This window comes from Pseudophryne corroboree, chromosome 2 (genome assembly GCF_028390025.1).
Source record: "Pseudophryne corroboree isolate aPseCor3 chromosome 2, aPseCor3.hap2, whole genome shotgun sequence".
Taxonomy (NCBI): Eukaryota; Metazoa; Chordata; class Amphibia; order Anura; family Myobatrachidae; genus Pseudophryne; species Pseudophryne corroboree.
In genome coordinates, this window is record NC_086445.1 from 747,531,623 (window position 1) to 747,550,219 (window position 18,597).

Consider the following 18,597-nt stretch of genomic DNA (forward strand, 5'->3'; position numbering starts at 1 on the left):
AACTGGGTTCAGATCACAGGTTGTACGGTGTGATTGGTGTGGCTGGTATGAGTCTTACCCGGGATTCAAGATCCTTCCTTATTATGTACGCTCGTCCGGGCACAGTATCCTAACTGAGGCTTGGAGGAGGGTCATAGGGGGAGGAGCCAGTGCACACCAGCTAGTTAAAGCTTTTACTTTTGTGCCCAGTCTCCTGCGGAGCCGCTATTCCCCATGGTCCTTACGGAGTCCCAGCATCCACTACGGACTATGAGAAATAGGATTATCGGTAAGTAAATTCTTATTTTTGCGTGGATGACCTTTTAAAGGAGCGTGGAACATACAAATTAACGTTTACAGATATAAGTCGAGGATGTGATACTGGACATTCAACTGCAGTTGTTTAAAAAGTAAAGGAAACTTCCCATTTCATGACAGGCAGCGGCAGCTCCTCCTACACCCTGGCTGACCTGATGTTATCTGGTACTGGTCACAACGTGATAGTACTGCCCCTGTCCTTGTGCATAAACCCATGCTTAGCGTTTCTGCATAAACCCATGCTTAGCGTTTCTGCACAGCAGCCTGTCGCTGTACAAGAGCAGAAATCTAACACGGCGGCCTTCTAAGTTTAAATAGCACTTTTACAGTAATTCTGTTCCTCTATCTGCTTATCAGTGGAGAAAATGTGCCAATCCCTGTGGATTGATGTCCTTGTGGGAGAAGTTTAGACCTAAATGCAAATCCATGAGAACTTGTTAATGAATTGCTGTGAGTTAATAATTAGTACATGGTGTATGCAGAGGAAGTGTTCATGTTCAGATTAGTCGTGCCATGTCCATGAGTCTCTGGTATGTAGAAAATAAAATAGTTCTTTTTAGAAGCATGACATTTCTGGTGGATGGTAAGAAGTCAGCTGTTGTATTTCCCAGAGCTCATTACATCCTGCAGCAGGCCAGTGGCTAGACATGCTTAAACACAGTTATGAGTTAGGAAATGATTGCTTAACTCTGTGCGTCAAAGCTTTCCAGTGTCAACTAGGCACGGACGCTTGAGAGCTGGAGTGTTCTTGGCAGTTGATAAAGCAACGTGCTGATGCAGGTGTGGAAAGTCAAGCATTGACAAGCGCCCATTAATTTATATTGCTTGGGGAGTCGCTTCAAAATCCCCATCATTTCACAATTGTTCTACTCCTTAGATGTCCAGTTGTTGTAGAGTGTTTTACTGTCCATTTTTATACTGTAAAAGTGCTATCCTTTCCTGTTGTGTGGATTGTTTTGTGCTGTAATTCGGAGTCTTACGCATCCTTATTAAAAGTTTGTAGAGCTTTTTGATTTCAGTCCTCTTTTTAACTTGATTACTGTTGTTGATTACTGTTGCATCTTTATAGAATTGTGACTGCTTTTTGTGTTTGTGTGGCCTCATTTAATATGCCCATAACATAACTGCCGACAACCTGGGCTGCAGTGCTATTCTCAGAGTTCCTGCCTTTCAGAAAGGTGTTTTTGTGCGGTGGAACTGCATTATTATTTTTGGTCTAATTTAATTCTTAGAACTAGTTTCAGTAGAAGAAATCGGTGAAATTTCAGAAAGAATACAAGAAGTATCTCCACATTTATCCAGAATGTGGATAAATCTTGGCTCAACTTGTAAGTTTTGGGGAAATTTCAAAGCACATTGCGCCCACCAGCATCAATAATTCACCATACAAAGTTAGCACGGTCTTAAATGGCCGTCCCGTGCGCAGCTTGGGAACCACTGTAATATATTGGAATGTTGACAGCAGGATAGAGTATTTCAGAACGTGTGCAAGACTTGTGGCTATTTGGGAAAGTTCAGTGTCATGATGTTGGAAGATTAATGGAGGCAAATGGGAAGCCACAAACCAGGATTGGATGGTTTAAACCAAATTTATGAGAAGTGATTATATCCAAAATGTGTTTTTGTTTGCTGTGTGTGTGCATATGGCTTACATGTACTGTTCATTTGCTTGGTAATAGGATAGATTCCATTTCTGATATGCAGAGACTCCCACTATGTCCTATTGTGTGTAGGTCATTTACAGTTGTCACAGCAACTATCTTGGTGTTGTACAACAGTTATTTCCGTGAGAGTTATGATTTTGTAACAGGTGGCTGTTAAGAGATGATTATTCTGGTTGTATATCTATTGTTTCTCTAACGTCCTAAGTGGATGCTGGGGACTCCGTCAGGACCATGGGGTTTAGCGGCTCCGCAGGAGACAGGGCACAATAATAAAAGCTTTAGGATCAGGTGGTGTGCACTGGCTCCTCCCCCTATGACCCTCCTCCAAGCCTCAGTTAGATTTTTGTGCCCGGCCGAGAAGGGTGCAATCTAGGTGGCTCTCCTGAGCTGCTTAGAATAAAAGTTTAAGTTAGGTTTTTTATTTTCAGTGAGTCCTGCTGGCAACAGGCTCACTGCTACGAGGGACTTAGGGGAGAGAAGTAAACTCACCTGCGTGCAGGATGGATTTGCTTCTTAGGCTACTGGACACCATTAGCTCCAGAGGGAGTCGGAACACAGGTCTCACCCTGGGGTTCGTCCCGGAGCCGTGCCGCCGACCCCCCTTGCAGATGCCGAAGTTGAAGAGGTCCAGAGGTCCAGAAACAGGCGGCAGAAGACTTTCAGTCTTCATAAGGTAGCGCACAGCACTGCAGCTGTGCGCCATTGTTGTCAGCACACTTCATACCAGCGGTCACTGAGGGTGCAGGGCGCTGGGGGGGGCGCCCTGGGCAGCAATGTATTATACCTTTTTTATGGCTAAAATACATCACATATAGCCCTTGAGGCTATATGGATGTATTTAACCCCTGCCAGATCTCACAAACTCCGGGAGAAGAGCCCGCCGTTTTAGGGGGCGGGGCCTATTCTCCTCAGCACACGGCGCCATTTTCCTGCTCAGCTCTGCTGTGAGGAAGGCTCCCAGGCTCTCCCCTGCACTGCACTACAGAAACAGGGTTAAAACAGAGAGGGGGGGCACTTATTTGGCGATATGATTACATATGTGAAAATGCTATAAGGGAAAACACTTGTATAAGGGGTTGTCCCTGTATAATTATAGCGTTTTTGGTGTGTGCTGGCAAACTCTCCCTCTGTCTCCCCAAAGGGCTAGTGGGGTCCTGTCCTCTATCAGAGCATTCCCTGTGTGTGTGCTGTGTGTCGGTACGTGTGTGTCGACATGTAGGAGGACGATGTTGGTGAGGAGGCGGAGCAAATTGCCTGTATTGGTGATGTCACTCTCTAGGGAGTCGACACCGGAATGGATGGCTTATTTAGGAATTACGTGATAATGTCAACACGATGCAAGGTCGGTTGACGACATGAGACGGCCGGCAAACAAATTAGTACCTGTCCAGGCGTCTCAGACACCGTCAGGGCCTTGTAAAAACGCCCATTTACATCAGTTGGTCGACACAGACACGGACACTGACTTCAGTGTCGACGGTGAAGAAACAAACGTATTTTCCTTTAGGGCCACACGTTACATGTTAAGGGCAATGAAGGAGGTGTTACATATTTCTGATACTACAAGTACCACAAATAAGGGTATTATGTAGGGTGGGAATAATCTACTTGTAGTTTTTCCTGAATCAGATAAATTAAAGTGTGTGATGATACGTGGGTTTCCTCCGATAGAAAATTATTGGAGGTATACCCTTTCCCGCCAGAAGTGAGGGCGAGTTGGGAAACACACCTTAGGGTGGATAAAAGGCGCTCACACGCTTATAAAAACAAGTGGCGTTACCGTCTCCAGATACGGCCGCCCTCAAAGAGCCAGCTGATAGGAAGCTGAAAAATATCCTAAAAAGTATATACACACATACTGGTGTTATACTACGACCAGCAATCGCCTCAGCCTGGATGTGCAGCGCTGGGGGGGCTTGGTCGGATTTCCTGACTGAAAATATTGATACCCTTGACAGGAACAATATTTTATTGACTATAGAGCATTTTAAGGATGCATTTCTATATATGCGAGATGCGCAGAGGGATATTTGCATTCTGGCATCAAGAGTAGATGTGATGTCCATATCTGCCAGACGATGTTTATAGACACGACAGTGGTCAGGTGATGCAGATTCCAGACGGCACATGGAAGTATTGCCGTATAAAGGGGCGGTCCATCGGACCTGGTGGCCATGGCAACAGCTGGAAAATCCACTTTTGTTACCCCAAGTCGCATCTCAGCAGAAAAGGACACAGTCTTTTCAGTCTCAGTCCTTTCGTACCCATAAAGGCAGGCGGGCAAAAGGCCAGTCATATCTGCCCAGGGTTAGAGGAAAGGGAAGAAGACTGCAGCAGGCAGCCCATTCCCAGGAACAGAAGTCCTCCACAGCTTCTGCCAAGTCCGCAGCATGACGCTGGGGCCATACAAGCGGACTCAGGTGCGGTGGGGGGTCATCTCAAGAGTTTCAGCACGCAGTGGGCTCACTCGCAAGTGGACTCCTGGATCCTACACGTAGTATCCCAGGTGTACATTGGAAATTCGAGACGTCTTCCGCTCACAAGTTCCTGATGTCTGCTTTACCAACGTCTCCCTCCGACAGGGAGGCAGTATTGGAAAAAAAAAAAATTCACAGGCTGTATTCCCAGCAGAACGGTTACTGAAGCAGAACATCGATCAGAGATACCTGGATGCAGGATAAGCCAGTGTCAGACAAAAGCTGCATGCTCCATCTCCACTGTCAGGATCCATCACGTGATCTGATCACAAAATAAGAACTATAAAAGATTCTGTCTGGAGGAAGAGGAGAAATTACAAGAACACTAAAGATACCTTTACACGAGGGGTACATCACGTCTTTCACGTGAGTACTGGTACGCAATTAGCAGCCACCACCTTTTTAAAGATCTTCTCAAAGATCTTCCTATAAGACACTTCCACCACTTGCAATACGCCTACTACACTATCAGCGGCTACTTTTTTTGTCTCTTTGTCTCCAACCATTGAGGATAAGAACCATCCCGATACCCTGGAAGGAAATACAGGAGAAAATCCAGAGAACAAATATTTGAGATACTGCTAAGGAGAAAACACATCATAGTCCGAAACACGACCGAGGGAACAGACCCATTCAAGCTTGGAAATAAAGATACACAAGGAAAGGTTCAAAAACGTTTTACTGACATTACGTAACACATCACCTCAGTCAATTTTGAGAACTATTTATCAGATATCTATATTATTCATCTTTATCTTTGTATGCATTGTAATCTCTGACGAGCGCAGACGTGATTTCTCATTTTTCTGTGTATTCATGTTATAGGGGGCTGAGTGACCCCCCGTAGATTTCACCACTGCTGCTCTCTGGGGCGCGGCAGTCCTTTCAGCACCGTTTTGTATTCCCAGCAGGTGATAATCAAAGTACCCCTCCTACAACAAGGGAAGGGGTATTATTCCACACTATATTGTGGTACTGAAGCCAAACGGCTCGGTGAGATCTAAAAGATTTGAACAATTACATACAAGGGTTCAAATCAAGATGGAGTCACTCAGAGCAGTGATAGCGAACCAGGACGATATGGTGTCACTGGATATCAGGGACGCTTACCTACATGTCCAAATTTTGCCCTTCTCACCAAGGGTATCTCAGGTTCGTGGTACAGAACTGTCACTATCAGTTCAGACGCTGCCGTTTGGATTGTCCACGGCACCCCGGGTCTTTACCATGGTAATGGCCGAAATTATGATTCTTCCTAAAAGAAATATGGACGCTTTCCTGATAAGGGCAAGGTCCAGAGAACAGTTGGCGGTCGGAGTAGCACTATCTCAAGTAGTTCTACGACAGCACGAGTGGATTCTAAATATTCCAAAATCGCAGCTTTTTCCGACGACACGTCTAATGTTCCTAGGAATGATTCTGGACACAGTCCAGAAAAGGATGTTTTCTCCCGGAGAAGAAGACCAGGGAGTTATCCGAGCTAGTCAGGAACCTCCTAAAACCAGGAAAAGTATCAGTGCATCATTGCACAAGGGTCCTGTGAAAAATGGTGGTTTCTTACAAAGCGATCCCATTCGGTAGATTTCACGCAAGAACCTTTCAGTGGAATCTGCTGGGAAAATGGTCCGGATCGCATCTTCAGATGCATCAGCGGATAACCCTGTCTCCAAGGACAAGGGTGTTTTCTTCTGCGGTGGCTGCAGAGTGCTCATCTATGAAAGGGCCGCAGATTCGACATTCAGGACTGGGTCCTGGTGACCACGGATGCCAGCCTGAGTGGCTGGGGAGCAGTCACACAAGGAAAAAATTTCCAGGGAGTGTGATCAAGTCTGGAGACTTCTCTCCACATAAATATACTGGAGCTAAGGGCAATTTACAAGGCTCTAAGCTTAGCAAGACCTCTGCTTCAAGGTCAGCCGGTATTGATCCAGTGGGACAACATCACGGCAGTCGCCCACGTAAACAGACAGGGCGGCACATGAAGCAGGAGGGAAATGGCAGAAACTGCAAGGATTCTTCGCTGGGCGAAAAATCATGTGATAACAATCTCAGCAGTGTTAATTCCGGGAGTGGAAAACTGGGAAGCAAACTTCCTCAGCAGGCATCCACCCGGGAGAGTGGGGACTTCAGCGGGAAGTCTTCCACATGATTGTAAACCGTTGGGAAAAACCAAAGGTGGACATGATGGCGTCCCGCCTGAACAAAAAACTAGACAAATATTGCGCCAGGTCAAGGGACCCTCAGGCAATAGCGGTGGACGCTCTGGTAACACTGTGGGTGTACCAGTCAGGGTATGTGTTCCCTCCTATGCATCTCATACCAAAAGTACTGAGAATCATAAGAAGGAGATGAGTAAGAACGATACTCGTGGTTCCGGATGGGTCAAGAAGGACTTGGTACCCGGAACTTCAAGAGATGCTCACGGAAGAACCGTGGCCTCTACCTTTAAGAAAGGACCTGCTCCAGCAGGGGCCTTGTCTGTTCCAAGACTTACCGCGGCTGCGTTTGACGGCATGGCAGTTGAACGCCGGATCCTGAAAGGGCATTCCAGATGACATCCCTACCCTGGTCGAAGCCAGGAAGGATGTAACCGCAAAACATTTTCACCGCATTTGGCGAAAATATGTTGCGTGGTGTGAGGCCAAGAAGGTCCCTACAGAGGAATTCCAACTGGGTCGTTTCCTACATTTCCTGAAAACAGGACTGTCTATGGGCCTAAAATTAGGGTCCATTAAGGTTCAAATTTCGACCCTGTCAAATTTCTTCCAGAAAGAACTGGCTTCAGTGCCTGAAGTTCAGACGTTTGTAAAAGGGGTACTGCATATACAGCCTCCTTTTGTGCCCCCAGTGGCACCTTGGGATCTCAATGTTGTTTTGAGTTTCCTAAAGTCACATTGGTTTGATCCACTCACCACTGTGGAATTAAAATATTTCACATGGAAGGTGAAGATTCTATTAGCCCTGGCTTCAGCCAGGCGTGTGTCAGAATGGGCGGCTTTATCATATAAAAGCCCTTACTTAATTTTTCATTCTGACAGGGCAGAATTGAGGACTCGTCCTCAATTTCTCCTTAAGGTGTTTTCTGTTTTTCACATGAACCAACCTATTGTGGTACCTGCGGCTACTAAGTTACTTGACGTTGTCAGGGCCCTGAAAATATATGTTTCCAGGACGACTGGAGTCAGAAAATCTGACTCGCTGTTTAGCCTGTATGCACCCAACAAGATGGGTGTTCCTGCTTCTAAGCAGACGATTGCTCGCTGGATTTGTAGTACAATTCAGCTTGCACATTCTGTGGCAGGCTTGCCACAGCCAAAATCAGTAAAAGCCCATTCCACAAGGAAGTGGGCTCATCTTGGGCGGCTGCCCGAGGGGTCTCGGCTTTACAACTTTGCCGAGCTGCTACTTGGTCAGGGGCACACCCTGACTGAGGAGGACCTGGAGTTCTCTCATTCGGTGCTGCAGAGTCATCCGCACTCTCCCGCCCGTTTGGGAGCTTTGGTATAATCCCCATGGTCCTGACGGAGTCCCCAGCATCCACTTAGGACGTTAGAGAAAATAAGAATTTACTTACCGATAATTCTATTTCTCGTAGTCCGTAGTGGATGCTGGGCGCCCATCCCAAGTGCGGATTGTCTGCAATACTTGTACATAGTTATTGTTACAAAAATCGGGTTATTCTTGTTGTGAGCCATCTTTTCAGAGGCTCCTTCGTTGTTATCATACTGTTAACTGGGTTCAGATCACAGGTTGTACGGTGTGATTGGTGTGGCTGGTATGAGTCTTACCCGGGATTCAATATCCTTCCTTATTATGCACGCTCGTCCGGGCACAGTATCCTAACTGAGGCTTGGAGGAGGGTCATAGGGGGAGGAGCCAGTGCACACCACCTGATCCTAAAGCTTTTATTATTGTGCCCTGTCTCCTGCGGAGCCGCTAAACCCCATGGTCCTGACGGAGTCCCCAGCATCCACTACGGACTACGAGAAATAGAATTATCGGTAAGTAAATTCTTATTTTTTTTCCCAAGTTTAAAATGTTGTTTGGTTTCTTTTCTTTATAAGGATAGGTTGCTTTTGGTAAGGTTTGTATTTTGTTTTTTCTCTTGCGTTTTGTTGTCAACCATGTTTCATTGCTTTCTATTATTATTATTAATGTTATTTTTCAAAACCTATTTCTATAAAGTCCGTTTTTTACAACCTATTATTCTTATTACATATGAATATATAGATAGACTAAACATATTAATACATACAAAGTACTCTCAGATTAAATTGAAAATAATAAAAAGTTAATGTTAAGCATTAGTCCTACTTATTACCTACTATAATTAAATCTGAATAGTGAAACAAAATGGGAAATGAAAAATAACTTTTCACAGAAACACGCACGCAGATAAGTTAAGCATTAGCACTGGGCATGCCACTGACATTAAACATTTTGAATAAAACAGTTTTTTTTTTTTTTTAAATGTGTTTTTTTTTTTTTTTAAATGTTTTTTTTTTTTTTTTTTAAGAAGTCACGGCGCCGTGCCTGTAGTAACAGTATATTAAAAAGAGTAGTTTTTATAAATACCATTTTGTTTAAAGCAACCAACCCTGGTTTTAAACATGTCTGTATATAATTGGGTATTATTGTCTTTAATATAAATTATTTTACACTGGGACACCTTTTATCTATCTTTATCTGTCTCTGGTGGTGAAAAATAATGCCTTAATAAACCAAATAAATTATCTGGGGACACAGGTGAAGGCTTGGAAGTACATATACAGATCTCTGATGCCCTTCTCTGAGCCAAATCCTTGTAATTTAAGATGAAGCAGTTAATCTAGTGTTCATTCTAGCACCCTGCACCTTTCAAAATCCATGCAGTTCTTCTTTCCTGCCTGGGGTGTCGCTCTCTGCTCTGGTGCTTCTCAGCACACTCTGGTCTGTATTTCAGTGCTGAGATACAGACCAGAGTGTTCTGAGAAGCACCAGAGCAGAGAGCGACACCCCAGGCAGGAAAGAAGAACTGCATGGATTTTGAAAGGTGCAGGGTGCTAGAATGAACACTATAATCTGTAATCCATGATTCCTTCTTGATATTTGTTTAGTTCTTTGTCATTGTATGCCATATCTTCTCAGTAAATGTTCATTTTTGTTTTCTTTCTCCAGAGCCCCTGAAATCATTCTTGGGTTGCCGTTTTGTGAAGCAATAGATATGTGGTCGCTAGGGTGTGTTATAGCAGAGTTGTTCCTTGGATGGCCTCTCTACCCCGGTGCATCAGAGTATGATCAGGTAAGCAAAGCTCTATTAGAAATGCCTGTAAATAACCAGATGACCATCTTTGGACTAACTTGTAAGTAGCATGTAAAGTACTTCTAAATAGTACCTGCTTCTCAGTGAAATTATAGTTTGTCCTCTGGGTGCCTTTAAATCGCTGTGCCTGCCTTGTGTGCTGAATGGATTGCTTATTACAGGCAGACCTCTTGTTGCAGGTCGCATTAGTGAATAATTTTGATGTGCAGAGACAGACAGACATGTGACTGACCTTATGTACGTAGCCCGTAACATGCAACCGGGTTTTACTTTTTTTTAAGTGATTGCTGCTTTAAATCTACGTAATGGCCAGAATTGGCCACTTCCCAGCGGGTGAAATGAGCGACCTGCTAGATTAAGCCTGCATGCAGGCTCAATCTAGCACCAGCGATAGCAACGCGCGGGGCCGCTCATCGCTATCGCTGTGGGGGGTACACACGGACAGATCATGCTTAAAATCTAAGAAATCTAGTCAGATTGCTTGGATTATTGCTCCGTGAGTACCCCCCTTTAGTGGCCTATTCTGTAACAGCAAGGAAGAATGCTGCATAAAGTCAGTTTTCTGAACAGATAAACTAGGCAAACAGCTGCTGTAACATGTTGCTGCCAACAAAGCTGTTTGATAGACGCCAATGTTTAGGGATGTAGGAAAGTACTTTTACAAATATATGGGCATATGTACAGTAAAGACCAAATTCTCAGATTTTCTGAGTTAAAAAATGATCCATGCATGTGGGGTGGGGGGTAGTTGGAAGTCAGTTTAGATGGGAGCTATGGCAGGGCCGAAACTAGGATTTTTGTCACCCGGGGCAAGGTAGTCATTTGACCCCCCCCCCCCCCCCCCCCCCCCCCGCAAAAAAAAAAAAAATATTTTACAATAAATAAAAATAATAAAATAAAATAGAAAAAATAAAAAATACATGAATAAAAATATTATATATATATATATATATATATATATATATATATATATATATATATATATCTCTCTCTTTCAGAACTTTTTTACCTGAGAAACTGCCTTTTCTAACATAAATTTCATATCCAGGAAAAAGTGTCCCCATTTTACACAGTACGACAGGCAAGTGTCCCCATTCCCCATTTTACACATTGCGGCAGACAGGTGTCCCCATTTTACACATTGCGGCAGGAAAAAGTGTCCCCATTTTACACATTGCGGCAGGCACAGGTCCCCATTTTACACAGTACGCTGGCAAGTGTCCCCATTTTACACATAGCGGCAGGCACAGGTCCCCATTTTACACAGTACGCTGGCAAGTGTCCCCATTTTACACATTGCGGCAGGCACAGGTCCCCATTTTACACATTGCGGCAGGCACAGGTCCCCATTTTACACAGTACGCTGGCAAGTGTCCCCATTTTACACATAGCGGCAGGCACAGGTCCCCATTTTACACAGTACGCTGGCAAGTGTCCCCATTTTACACATTGCGGCAGACAGGTGTCCCCATTTTACACATTGCGGCAGAAAAAAGTGTCCCCATTTTACACATTGCGGCAGGAAAAAGTGTCCCCATTTTACACATTGCGGCAGGCACAGGTCCCCATTTTACACAGTACGCTGGCAAGTGTCCCCATTTTACACATAGCGGCAGGCACAGGTCCCCATTTTACACAGTATGCTGGCAAGTGTCCCCATTTTACACATTGCGGCAGGCACAGGTCCCCATTTTACACATTGCGGCAGGCACAGGTCCCCATTTTACACATTGCGGCAGGCACAGGTCCCCATTTTACACAGTACGCTGGCAAGTGTCCCCATTTTACACAGTACGCTGGCAAGTGTCCCCATTTTACACATTGCGGCAGGCACAGGTCCCCATTTTACACAGTACGCTGGCAAGTGTCCCCATTTTACACATAGCGGCAGGCACAGGTCCCCATTTTAAACAGTACGCTGGCAAGTGTCCCTATTTTACACATTGCGGCAGGCACAGGTCCCCATTTTACACAGTACGCTGGCAAGTGTCCCCATTTTACACATTGCGGCAGGCACAGGTCCCCATTTTACACAGTACGCTGGCAAGTGTCCCCATTTTACACATAGCGGCAGGCACAGGTCCCCATTTTACACAGTACGCTGGCAAGTGTCCCCATTTTACACATTGCGGCAGGCACAGGTCCCCATTTTACACAGTACGCTGGCAAGTGTCCCCATTTTACACATAGCGGCAGGCACAGGTCCCCATTTTACACAGTACGCTGGCAAGTGTCCCCATTTTACACATAGCGGCAGGCACAGGTCCCCATTTTACACATAGCGGCAGGCACAGGTCCCCATTTTACACATTGCGGCAGGTGGTGGAGGGAGAGAGAGGAAGGGAGAGGGGCTGACTTACATTTGAAGCGGTTCTCGCCGCTCTTCAGCCGCCTCTCCCTCCTCGTCTGCGCGGCTCCGGGCTCCCCCTTCTCCCTCCTCCGGCGGGGTTTCGTGGAATGACGCGTTTGCGCCGTGACGTCACGACGCAATCGCGTCATTCCGCGAAACCCCGCCCCCCGAGCTGGGCACTCGGGAGAAGGGGTTTTTTAAAAGTAAGTGCCGCGGCGGGTGTTAGGGGGTCTCGGCGCCCCCTCCAATCTGGCGCCCAGGTCGCCTGCCCCCCTAGCCCCCCCCTAGTTTCGGCCCTGGCTATGGCCACTAAAAACAGTTGCGTTCCTCCCTAACAGCTTTGGTTTTGTGTTTTTTAAATACATTGGAAGGAATGCAATTGTTTCTCCCTACGTCCGCCACTAGATGGTACCCAACAGAGCAATTCAGTTGCTGCTCTGTTCGGGCGCTCTGAGCCACGGGGAGATGCATTTCAGCTTGCAGCTCCCCGTGTTGACAAGCTGAATATGTGAAAAGCGAACCGTTTGCCACTTTTTCCAATAGCGTCCCTTAGTTTAGTAGGGTTTTGCTGCATTGCGCAGCTAAACCTGGCACTAATGGGAGCGATAATGGACATCAGTTGACTATCACCCTGTCACTTTAGACTGGTAAGTGAGGCGGCGATATAGATTTAATTCCTCCCTTTATACGCCTATCTTTAATTATATACAGTATTTTCGTGTGTGTGTATGGGTGTATATATAACAATCGACACAAAGCTGTAACAGTGTGGTGGCAAATTGTATCAAGTGGTTTGTTCAAGATGAAGGTGACATTGCTAATTCTAGGGGCTAATTTTAATAGCCTGCGAGAAGCCGGAGGTGTGGGACTTTGTGGGAGACTACCCATGTTTTTAAAGCCGCAATCATAATAAAGCAAAGCTAAAGTCCGCACCTCCGGATTCTCGCAGGCCATTGCCTTTATCCCTAAGTGTTTTACTCTCTGCGCCCTAGTGATCACTGCCACTTGTGAATCACTCGTGATTTCAGAATCTATAATTTGAACTTGTACAATTTTCTGCACTCAAAAGAAAAAAAGATATTAAGTACACATATTGTACGGATTATGCTTTTCCCAAATAGCAAGGAAAAGTGATTATTCTGGGGTAGTTCCGAAAATAATCAATAACCACTTTGAAAAACATGCGACTTGTATTGTATTGTATTTTCCTTTTGATGTAATTTGACCTTCCTTTTTAAAAGTATCACTTTAAACTCCTTGCTATTGAAGGCCCAAACAATCTTTTGGATTGGAGTACTGCCTAACCATACTGTTTTGCAATGTACCCGTTTATGAACAGTAACTGATGAGAAACTGCACCTGTTCTCCAAAAAAGTTTAATTCTTAAAGTACAGGTTGAGTATCCCATATCCAAATATTCCGAAATACGGAATATTCTGAAATACGGAACATTTTCAGTGACAGTGAGATAGTGAAACCTTTGTTTTCTGATGGCTCAATGTACACAAACTTTGTTTAATACACAGTTATTAAACATATTGTATTATAAGACCTTCAGGCTGTGTGTACAAGGTGTATATGAAACATAAATGAATTGTGTGAATGTAGACACACTTTGTTTAATGCAAAAAGTTATTAAAAATATTGGCTAAAATTACATTCAGGCTGTGTGTATAAGGTGTATATGTAACATAAATGCATTCTGTGCTTAGACTTGGGTCCCATTGCCATGATATCTCATTATGGTATGCAATAATTCCAAAATACGGAAAAATCCGATATCCAAAATACCTCTGGTCCCAAGCGTTTTGTATAAGGGATACTCAACCTGTATTACATTAACAAACTGAAATCTAAACCTATGACCTGACGTAAATTGTTTCAATGAAACCACTATACTGTTATTTATATTGGCATAATTTACCTTAGGGGCAATATTGCATCACTTTTCTCCCTATTCATATGGCGAGAGATGAATTGTACAGAAGTGCAAAGTTGCAGCTGAAGTACAGCGGAACTTAGTGTGAGGAAAATAACTGAACTGTCCTTAACAGCAGTGTGTGTTTCTCCAAGGATAGTTTTTTCATATATACTAGTGCATTACTGGAATCATGTTGCTGTGTCTGCTTATTTGCTTCACTTAGTAGGCGTAGTTATTTTATTACTAGTTTTTTATATAGCGCACACACATTCTGCAGCGCTTTTAAAGAGAGAATGTTTGGCCATATACATCAGTCCCTGTACCAGTTAAGATTACAATTTATATTCCCTACCACATGTACACGCACACACATTAACACTAGGGTTAATTTTGTTTGGATCCAATTAACTTACCAGTATTTTTTAATTGTGGGAGGAAACCGGAGTACCCGGAGGAAACCTGCGCATGTACGGGGAAAATATACAAACTCCACATAGTTTAGGGCCATGGTGGGAATCGAACCCATGACCTCAGTGGGAATCGAACCCATGATCTCTGTGCTGTGAGGCAGTAATGCTAACCATTACACCATCCGCACCTCCTGGAGTTCAAGCTCCGTTCAGGATGGTTGCCGGCGTCTGCATTTCAGCTTGCACCCCCCTCGGGGGTGACGAGCTAAAATGCATGGAAAGTGATACGTTTGGGTGGCCAAACGGTACTTTTTCACAGTCACGATCAACACTTTGGTCGGGTTTAGCTGCTAAACCCAACACGTTTGGCTGCGATCAGCGCAAAAAACTATTTAATTGCGCCACCTTATTTCCCATCACTTTAGACGGGAGATCGAGGGTTTCAAACAATCGAATATCGGCCAATAAGTTACCTTTTAGGTATCGAAATGGTATTTTTCTGTTTGGAATGCTTCAGGGGAATTTAATTGCTGGTGACTTGTACGTCCGACCAAATCGCACTATACCTGCAGACCTTTATGGCAGCAGGATATCGCTTAAAGTGTTCACTGCCCCATTATGTAGCGAGCACTGTTGAGCAAAAGGGGGGCAAATCTGATGGGCGAAGGGTGTGTTTTAAACGCCACAGCAATTTGCCCACTTCGATGACATTTGAGTGGCTCTTCGCTGGCCCTTTGTCTGTTCTGGAAAAATGATTATCACAGTAAAACTAGGACAATAAAATCAAACTGTCCTTCCCCCTGATAATGCAAATTAAATGTAATTTTGTCTACAGTTTATCTTGCCTATTGATACCTGCATGGTATTTGGAACATTACATGTGTGTGTATATATCATCTCCAAAACATCCAGATGGTCAGCAATATAATTTTGTTGTGTAAATAGTACAGTAAACTATATAGAGCACTTAACATTAGATTTGGTGGCTCAGTTGTAGCTGGGAATGGAGTTAACAATAAACACCACTTAGATGCTGATGTTATTAGAGGTAAGGTTTCGGAAGGTAGGCTGGTCAGTGGGGACCAATTTGGAATTTCATCAAGGCTCTCTATATTTCTCTAATGTCCTAGTGGATGCTGGGGACTCCGTAAGGACCATGGGGAATAGACGGGCTCCGCAGGAGACATGGGCACTTTAAGAAAGAATTTAGATTCTGTTGTGCTCTGGCTCCTCCCTCTGTCCCTCCTCCAGATCCCAGTTTGAGACTGTGCCCGGACGAGCTGGGTGATGTTCAGTGAGCTCTCCTGAGCTTGCTGTGAGAAAGTATTTTGTTAGGTTTTTTATTTTCAGGGAGCTCTGCTGGCAACAGACTCCCTGCATCGTGGGACTGAGGGGAGAGAAGCAGCCCTACTCTCTGAAGCTAGGTCCTGCTTCTTAGGCTACTGGACACAATTAGCTCCAGAGGGATCGTACGCAGGATCCTCACCCTCGCCGTCCGATCCCAGAGCCGCGCGGCCGTCCCCCTCGCAGAGCCGGAAGAAGGAAGCCGGGTGAGTATGAGAAGCAAGAAGACTTCGAAATCGGCGGCAGAAGACTCCGTTCTTCACTGAGGTAATGCACAGCACTGCAGCTATGCGCCATTGCTCCCACACACCTCACATACTCCGGTCACTGTAAGGGCGCAGGGGGGGGGGGGGGGGGGGGGGGGGGGGGCGCGCCGCCGCCCTGGGCAGCATATGGACCTCTTTTGGCAAAAGTACACACATATACAGTTGGGCACTGTATATATGTATGAGCCCCCGCCAAGAAAATCCCATATTTGAGCGGGACAGAAGCCCGCCGTCGAGGGGGCGAGGCTTCTCCCTCAGCACTCACCAGCGCCATTTTTTCTCCACAGCTCCGCTGAGAAGAAGCTCCCCAGGCTCTCCCCTGCAGATTCACGGTAGAAGAGGGTAAAAAGAGAGGGGGGGGGCACATAAATTAGGCGCAATAACAAAATATACAGCAGCTACTGGGTTAACATTAAGTTACTGTGTTATTCCTGGGGTGTGTGCTGGCATACTCTCTCTGTCTCTCCAAAGGGCCTTGTGGGGGAACTGTCTTCAAAAAGGGCATTCCCTGTGTGTGTGGTGTGTCGGTACGCTTGTGTCGACATGTCTGATGAGGAAGGCTATGTGGAAGCAGAGCGGGAGCAAATGAATGTGGTGTCTCCGCCGACGGCGCCGACACCTGATTGGATGGATATGTGGAAGGTTTTAAATGATAATGTGAATTCCTTACATAAAAGGTTAGAAAAAGCTGAAGCCTTAGGACAGTCAGGGTCCCTACCCATGCCTGATCCTATGTCGCAGAGGCCGTCAGGGTCTCAGAAGCGCCCACTATCCCAAATTGTTGACACGGATACCGACATGGATTCTGACTCCAGTGTCAATTACGATGATTCAAAGTTACAGCCAAAATTGGCTAAATCCATCCGTTATATGATTATAGCAATTAAGGATGTGTTGCACATCACAGAGGAAACCCCAGTCCCTGACAGGAGGGTTCATATGTATGGGGAAAAGAAGCCGCAGGTAACCTTTCCCCCCCTCACATGAGCTAAATGAGTTATGTGAAAAGGCTTGGGAATCTCCAGATAGAAAACTGCAGATTTCCAAAAGGATTCTTATGGCGTATCCTTTCCCGCCAACGGACAGGTTACGCTGGGAATCCTCCCCTAGAGTGGACAAGGCTTTAACACGCTTGTCCAAGAAGGTAGCCCTGCCGTCACAGGATACGGCTACCCGCAAAGATGCTGCGGATCGCAAACAGGAGGTTACCCTGAAGTCCATTTATACACATTCAGGTACCTTACTGAGACCGGCGATCGCGTCGGCCTGGGTGTGTAGTGCTGTAGCAGCATGGACGGATACCTTATCTGAGGAACTTGATACCTTAGACAAGGATACTATATTAATGACCCTGGGGCATATTAAGGATGCTGTCCTATATATGAGAGATGCTCAAAGAGACATTAGTCTGCTGGGTTCTAGAATCAATGCTATGTCTATTTCTGCCAGAAGGGTCCTGTGGACACGGCAATGGACAGGTGATGCCGACTCAAAAAGGCATATGGAGGTTTTACCTTACAAGGGTGAGGAATTGTTTGGGGAGGGTCTCTCGGACCTGGTCTCCACAACTACTGCTGGAAAGTCCAATTTTTTTGCCATATATTTCCTCACAGCCTAAGAAAGCACCGTATTATCAAATGCAGTCCTTTCGATCTCAGAAGGTGCGTCCTTTCTTGCTAGAGGCAGGGGCAGAGGAAAGAAGCTGCATAACACAGCTAGTTCCCAAGAACAAAAGTACTCCCCGGCCTCTACAAAATCCACCGCATGACGCTGGGGCTCCACAGGTGGAGCTAGGCCCGGTGGGGGCGCGTCTTTGAAATTTCAGCCACAAGTGGGTTCACTCCCAGTTGGATCCCTGGGCAATAGAGATTGTGTCTCAGGGATACAAGCTGGAATTCGAAGAGATGCCCCCTCACCGCTACCTCAAATCGGTCCTGCCAGCTTCCCCCCACGAGAGGGAATTAGTGTTAACTGCAATTCACAAATTGTATCTTCAACAGGTGGTGGTCAAGGTTCCCCTCCTTCAACAGGGAAGGGGTTATTATTCGACCATGTTTGTAGTCCCGAAACCGGACGGTTCGGTCAGACCCATATTGAATTTAAAATCCCTGAACATGTACCTGCAAAGGTTCCGGTTCAAGATGGAATCGCTGAGAGCGGTTATCGCAAGCCTGGAAGGGGGGGATTTTATAGTGTCTTTGGACATAAAGGATGCATACCTTCATGTCCCCATTTATCCGCCTCATCAGGCGTACCTCAGATTTGTGGTACAGGATTGTCATAACCAATTTCAGACGTTGCCGTTTGGTCTCTCCACGGCACCGATAATATTTACCAAGGTAATGGCGGAAATGATGGTACTCCTGCGGAAGCAAGGGGTCACAATTATCCCATACTTGGACGATCTCCTCATAAAAGCGAGATCAAGAGAGCAGTTGCTGATCAGCGTAGCACTTTCTCTGGAAGTGTTACGGCAACACGGCTGGATCCTAAATATTCCAAAGTCGCAGTTGGTCCCTACAACTCGTCTGCCTTTCCTGGGCATGATCCTAGACACGGACCAGAA

General features: G+C 45.5%; 1 protein-coding gene across 4 annotated transcripts in view; it reads left to right on the forward strand.

The window, feature by feature from the left end:
- The window catches only part of HIPK1 (homeodomain interacting protein kinase 1), a 172,182-nt gene that overhangs the window by 83,138 nt on the left and 70,447 nt on the right, over positions 1 to 18,597 (forward strand). For all 4 annotated transcript variants that reach the window (XM_063955420.1, XM_063955419.1, XM_063955421.1 and 1 more), the window contains exon 3: positions 9,596 to 9,719. In XM_063955420.1, the coding sequence (XP_063811490.1) occupies positions 9,596 to 9,719 (124 nt within the window). The remainder of the gene's footprint in view (positions 1 to 9,595; positions 9,720 to 18,597) is intronic.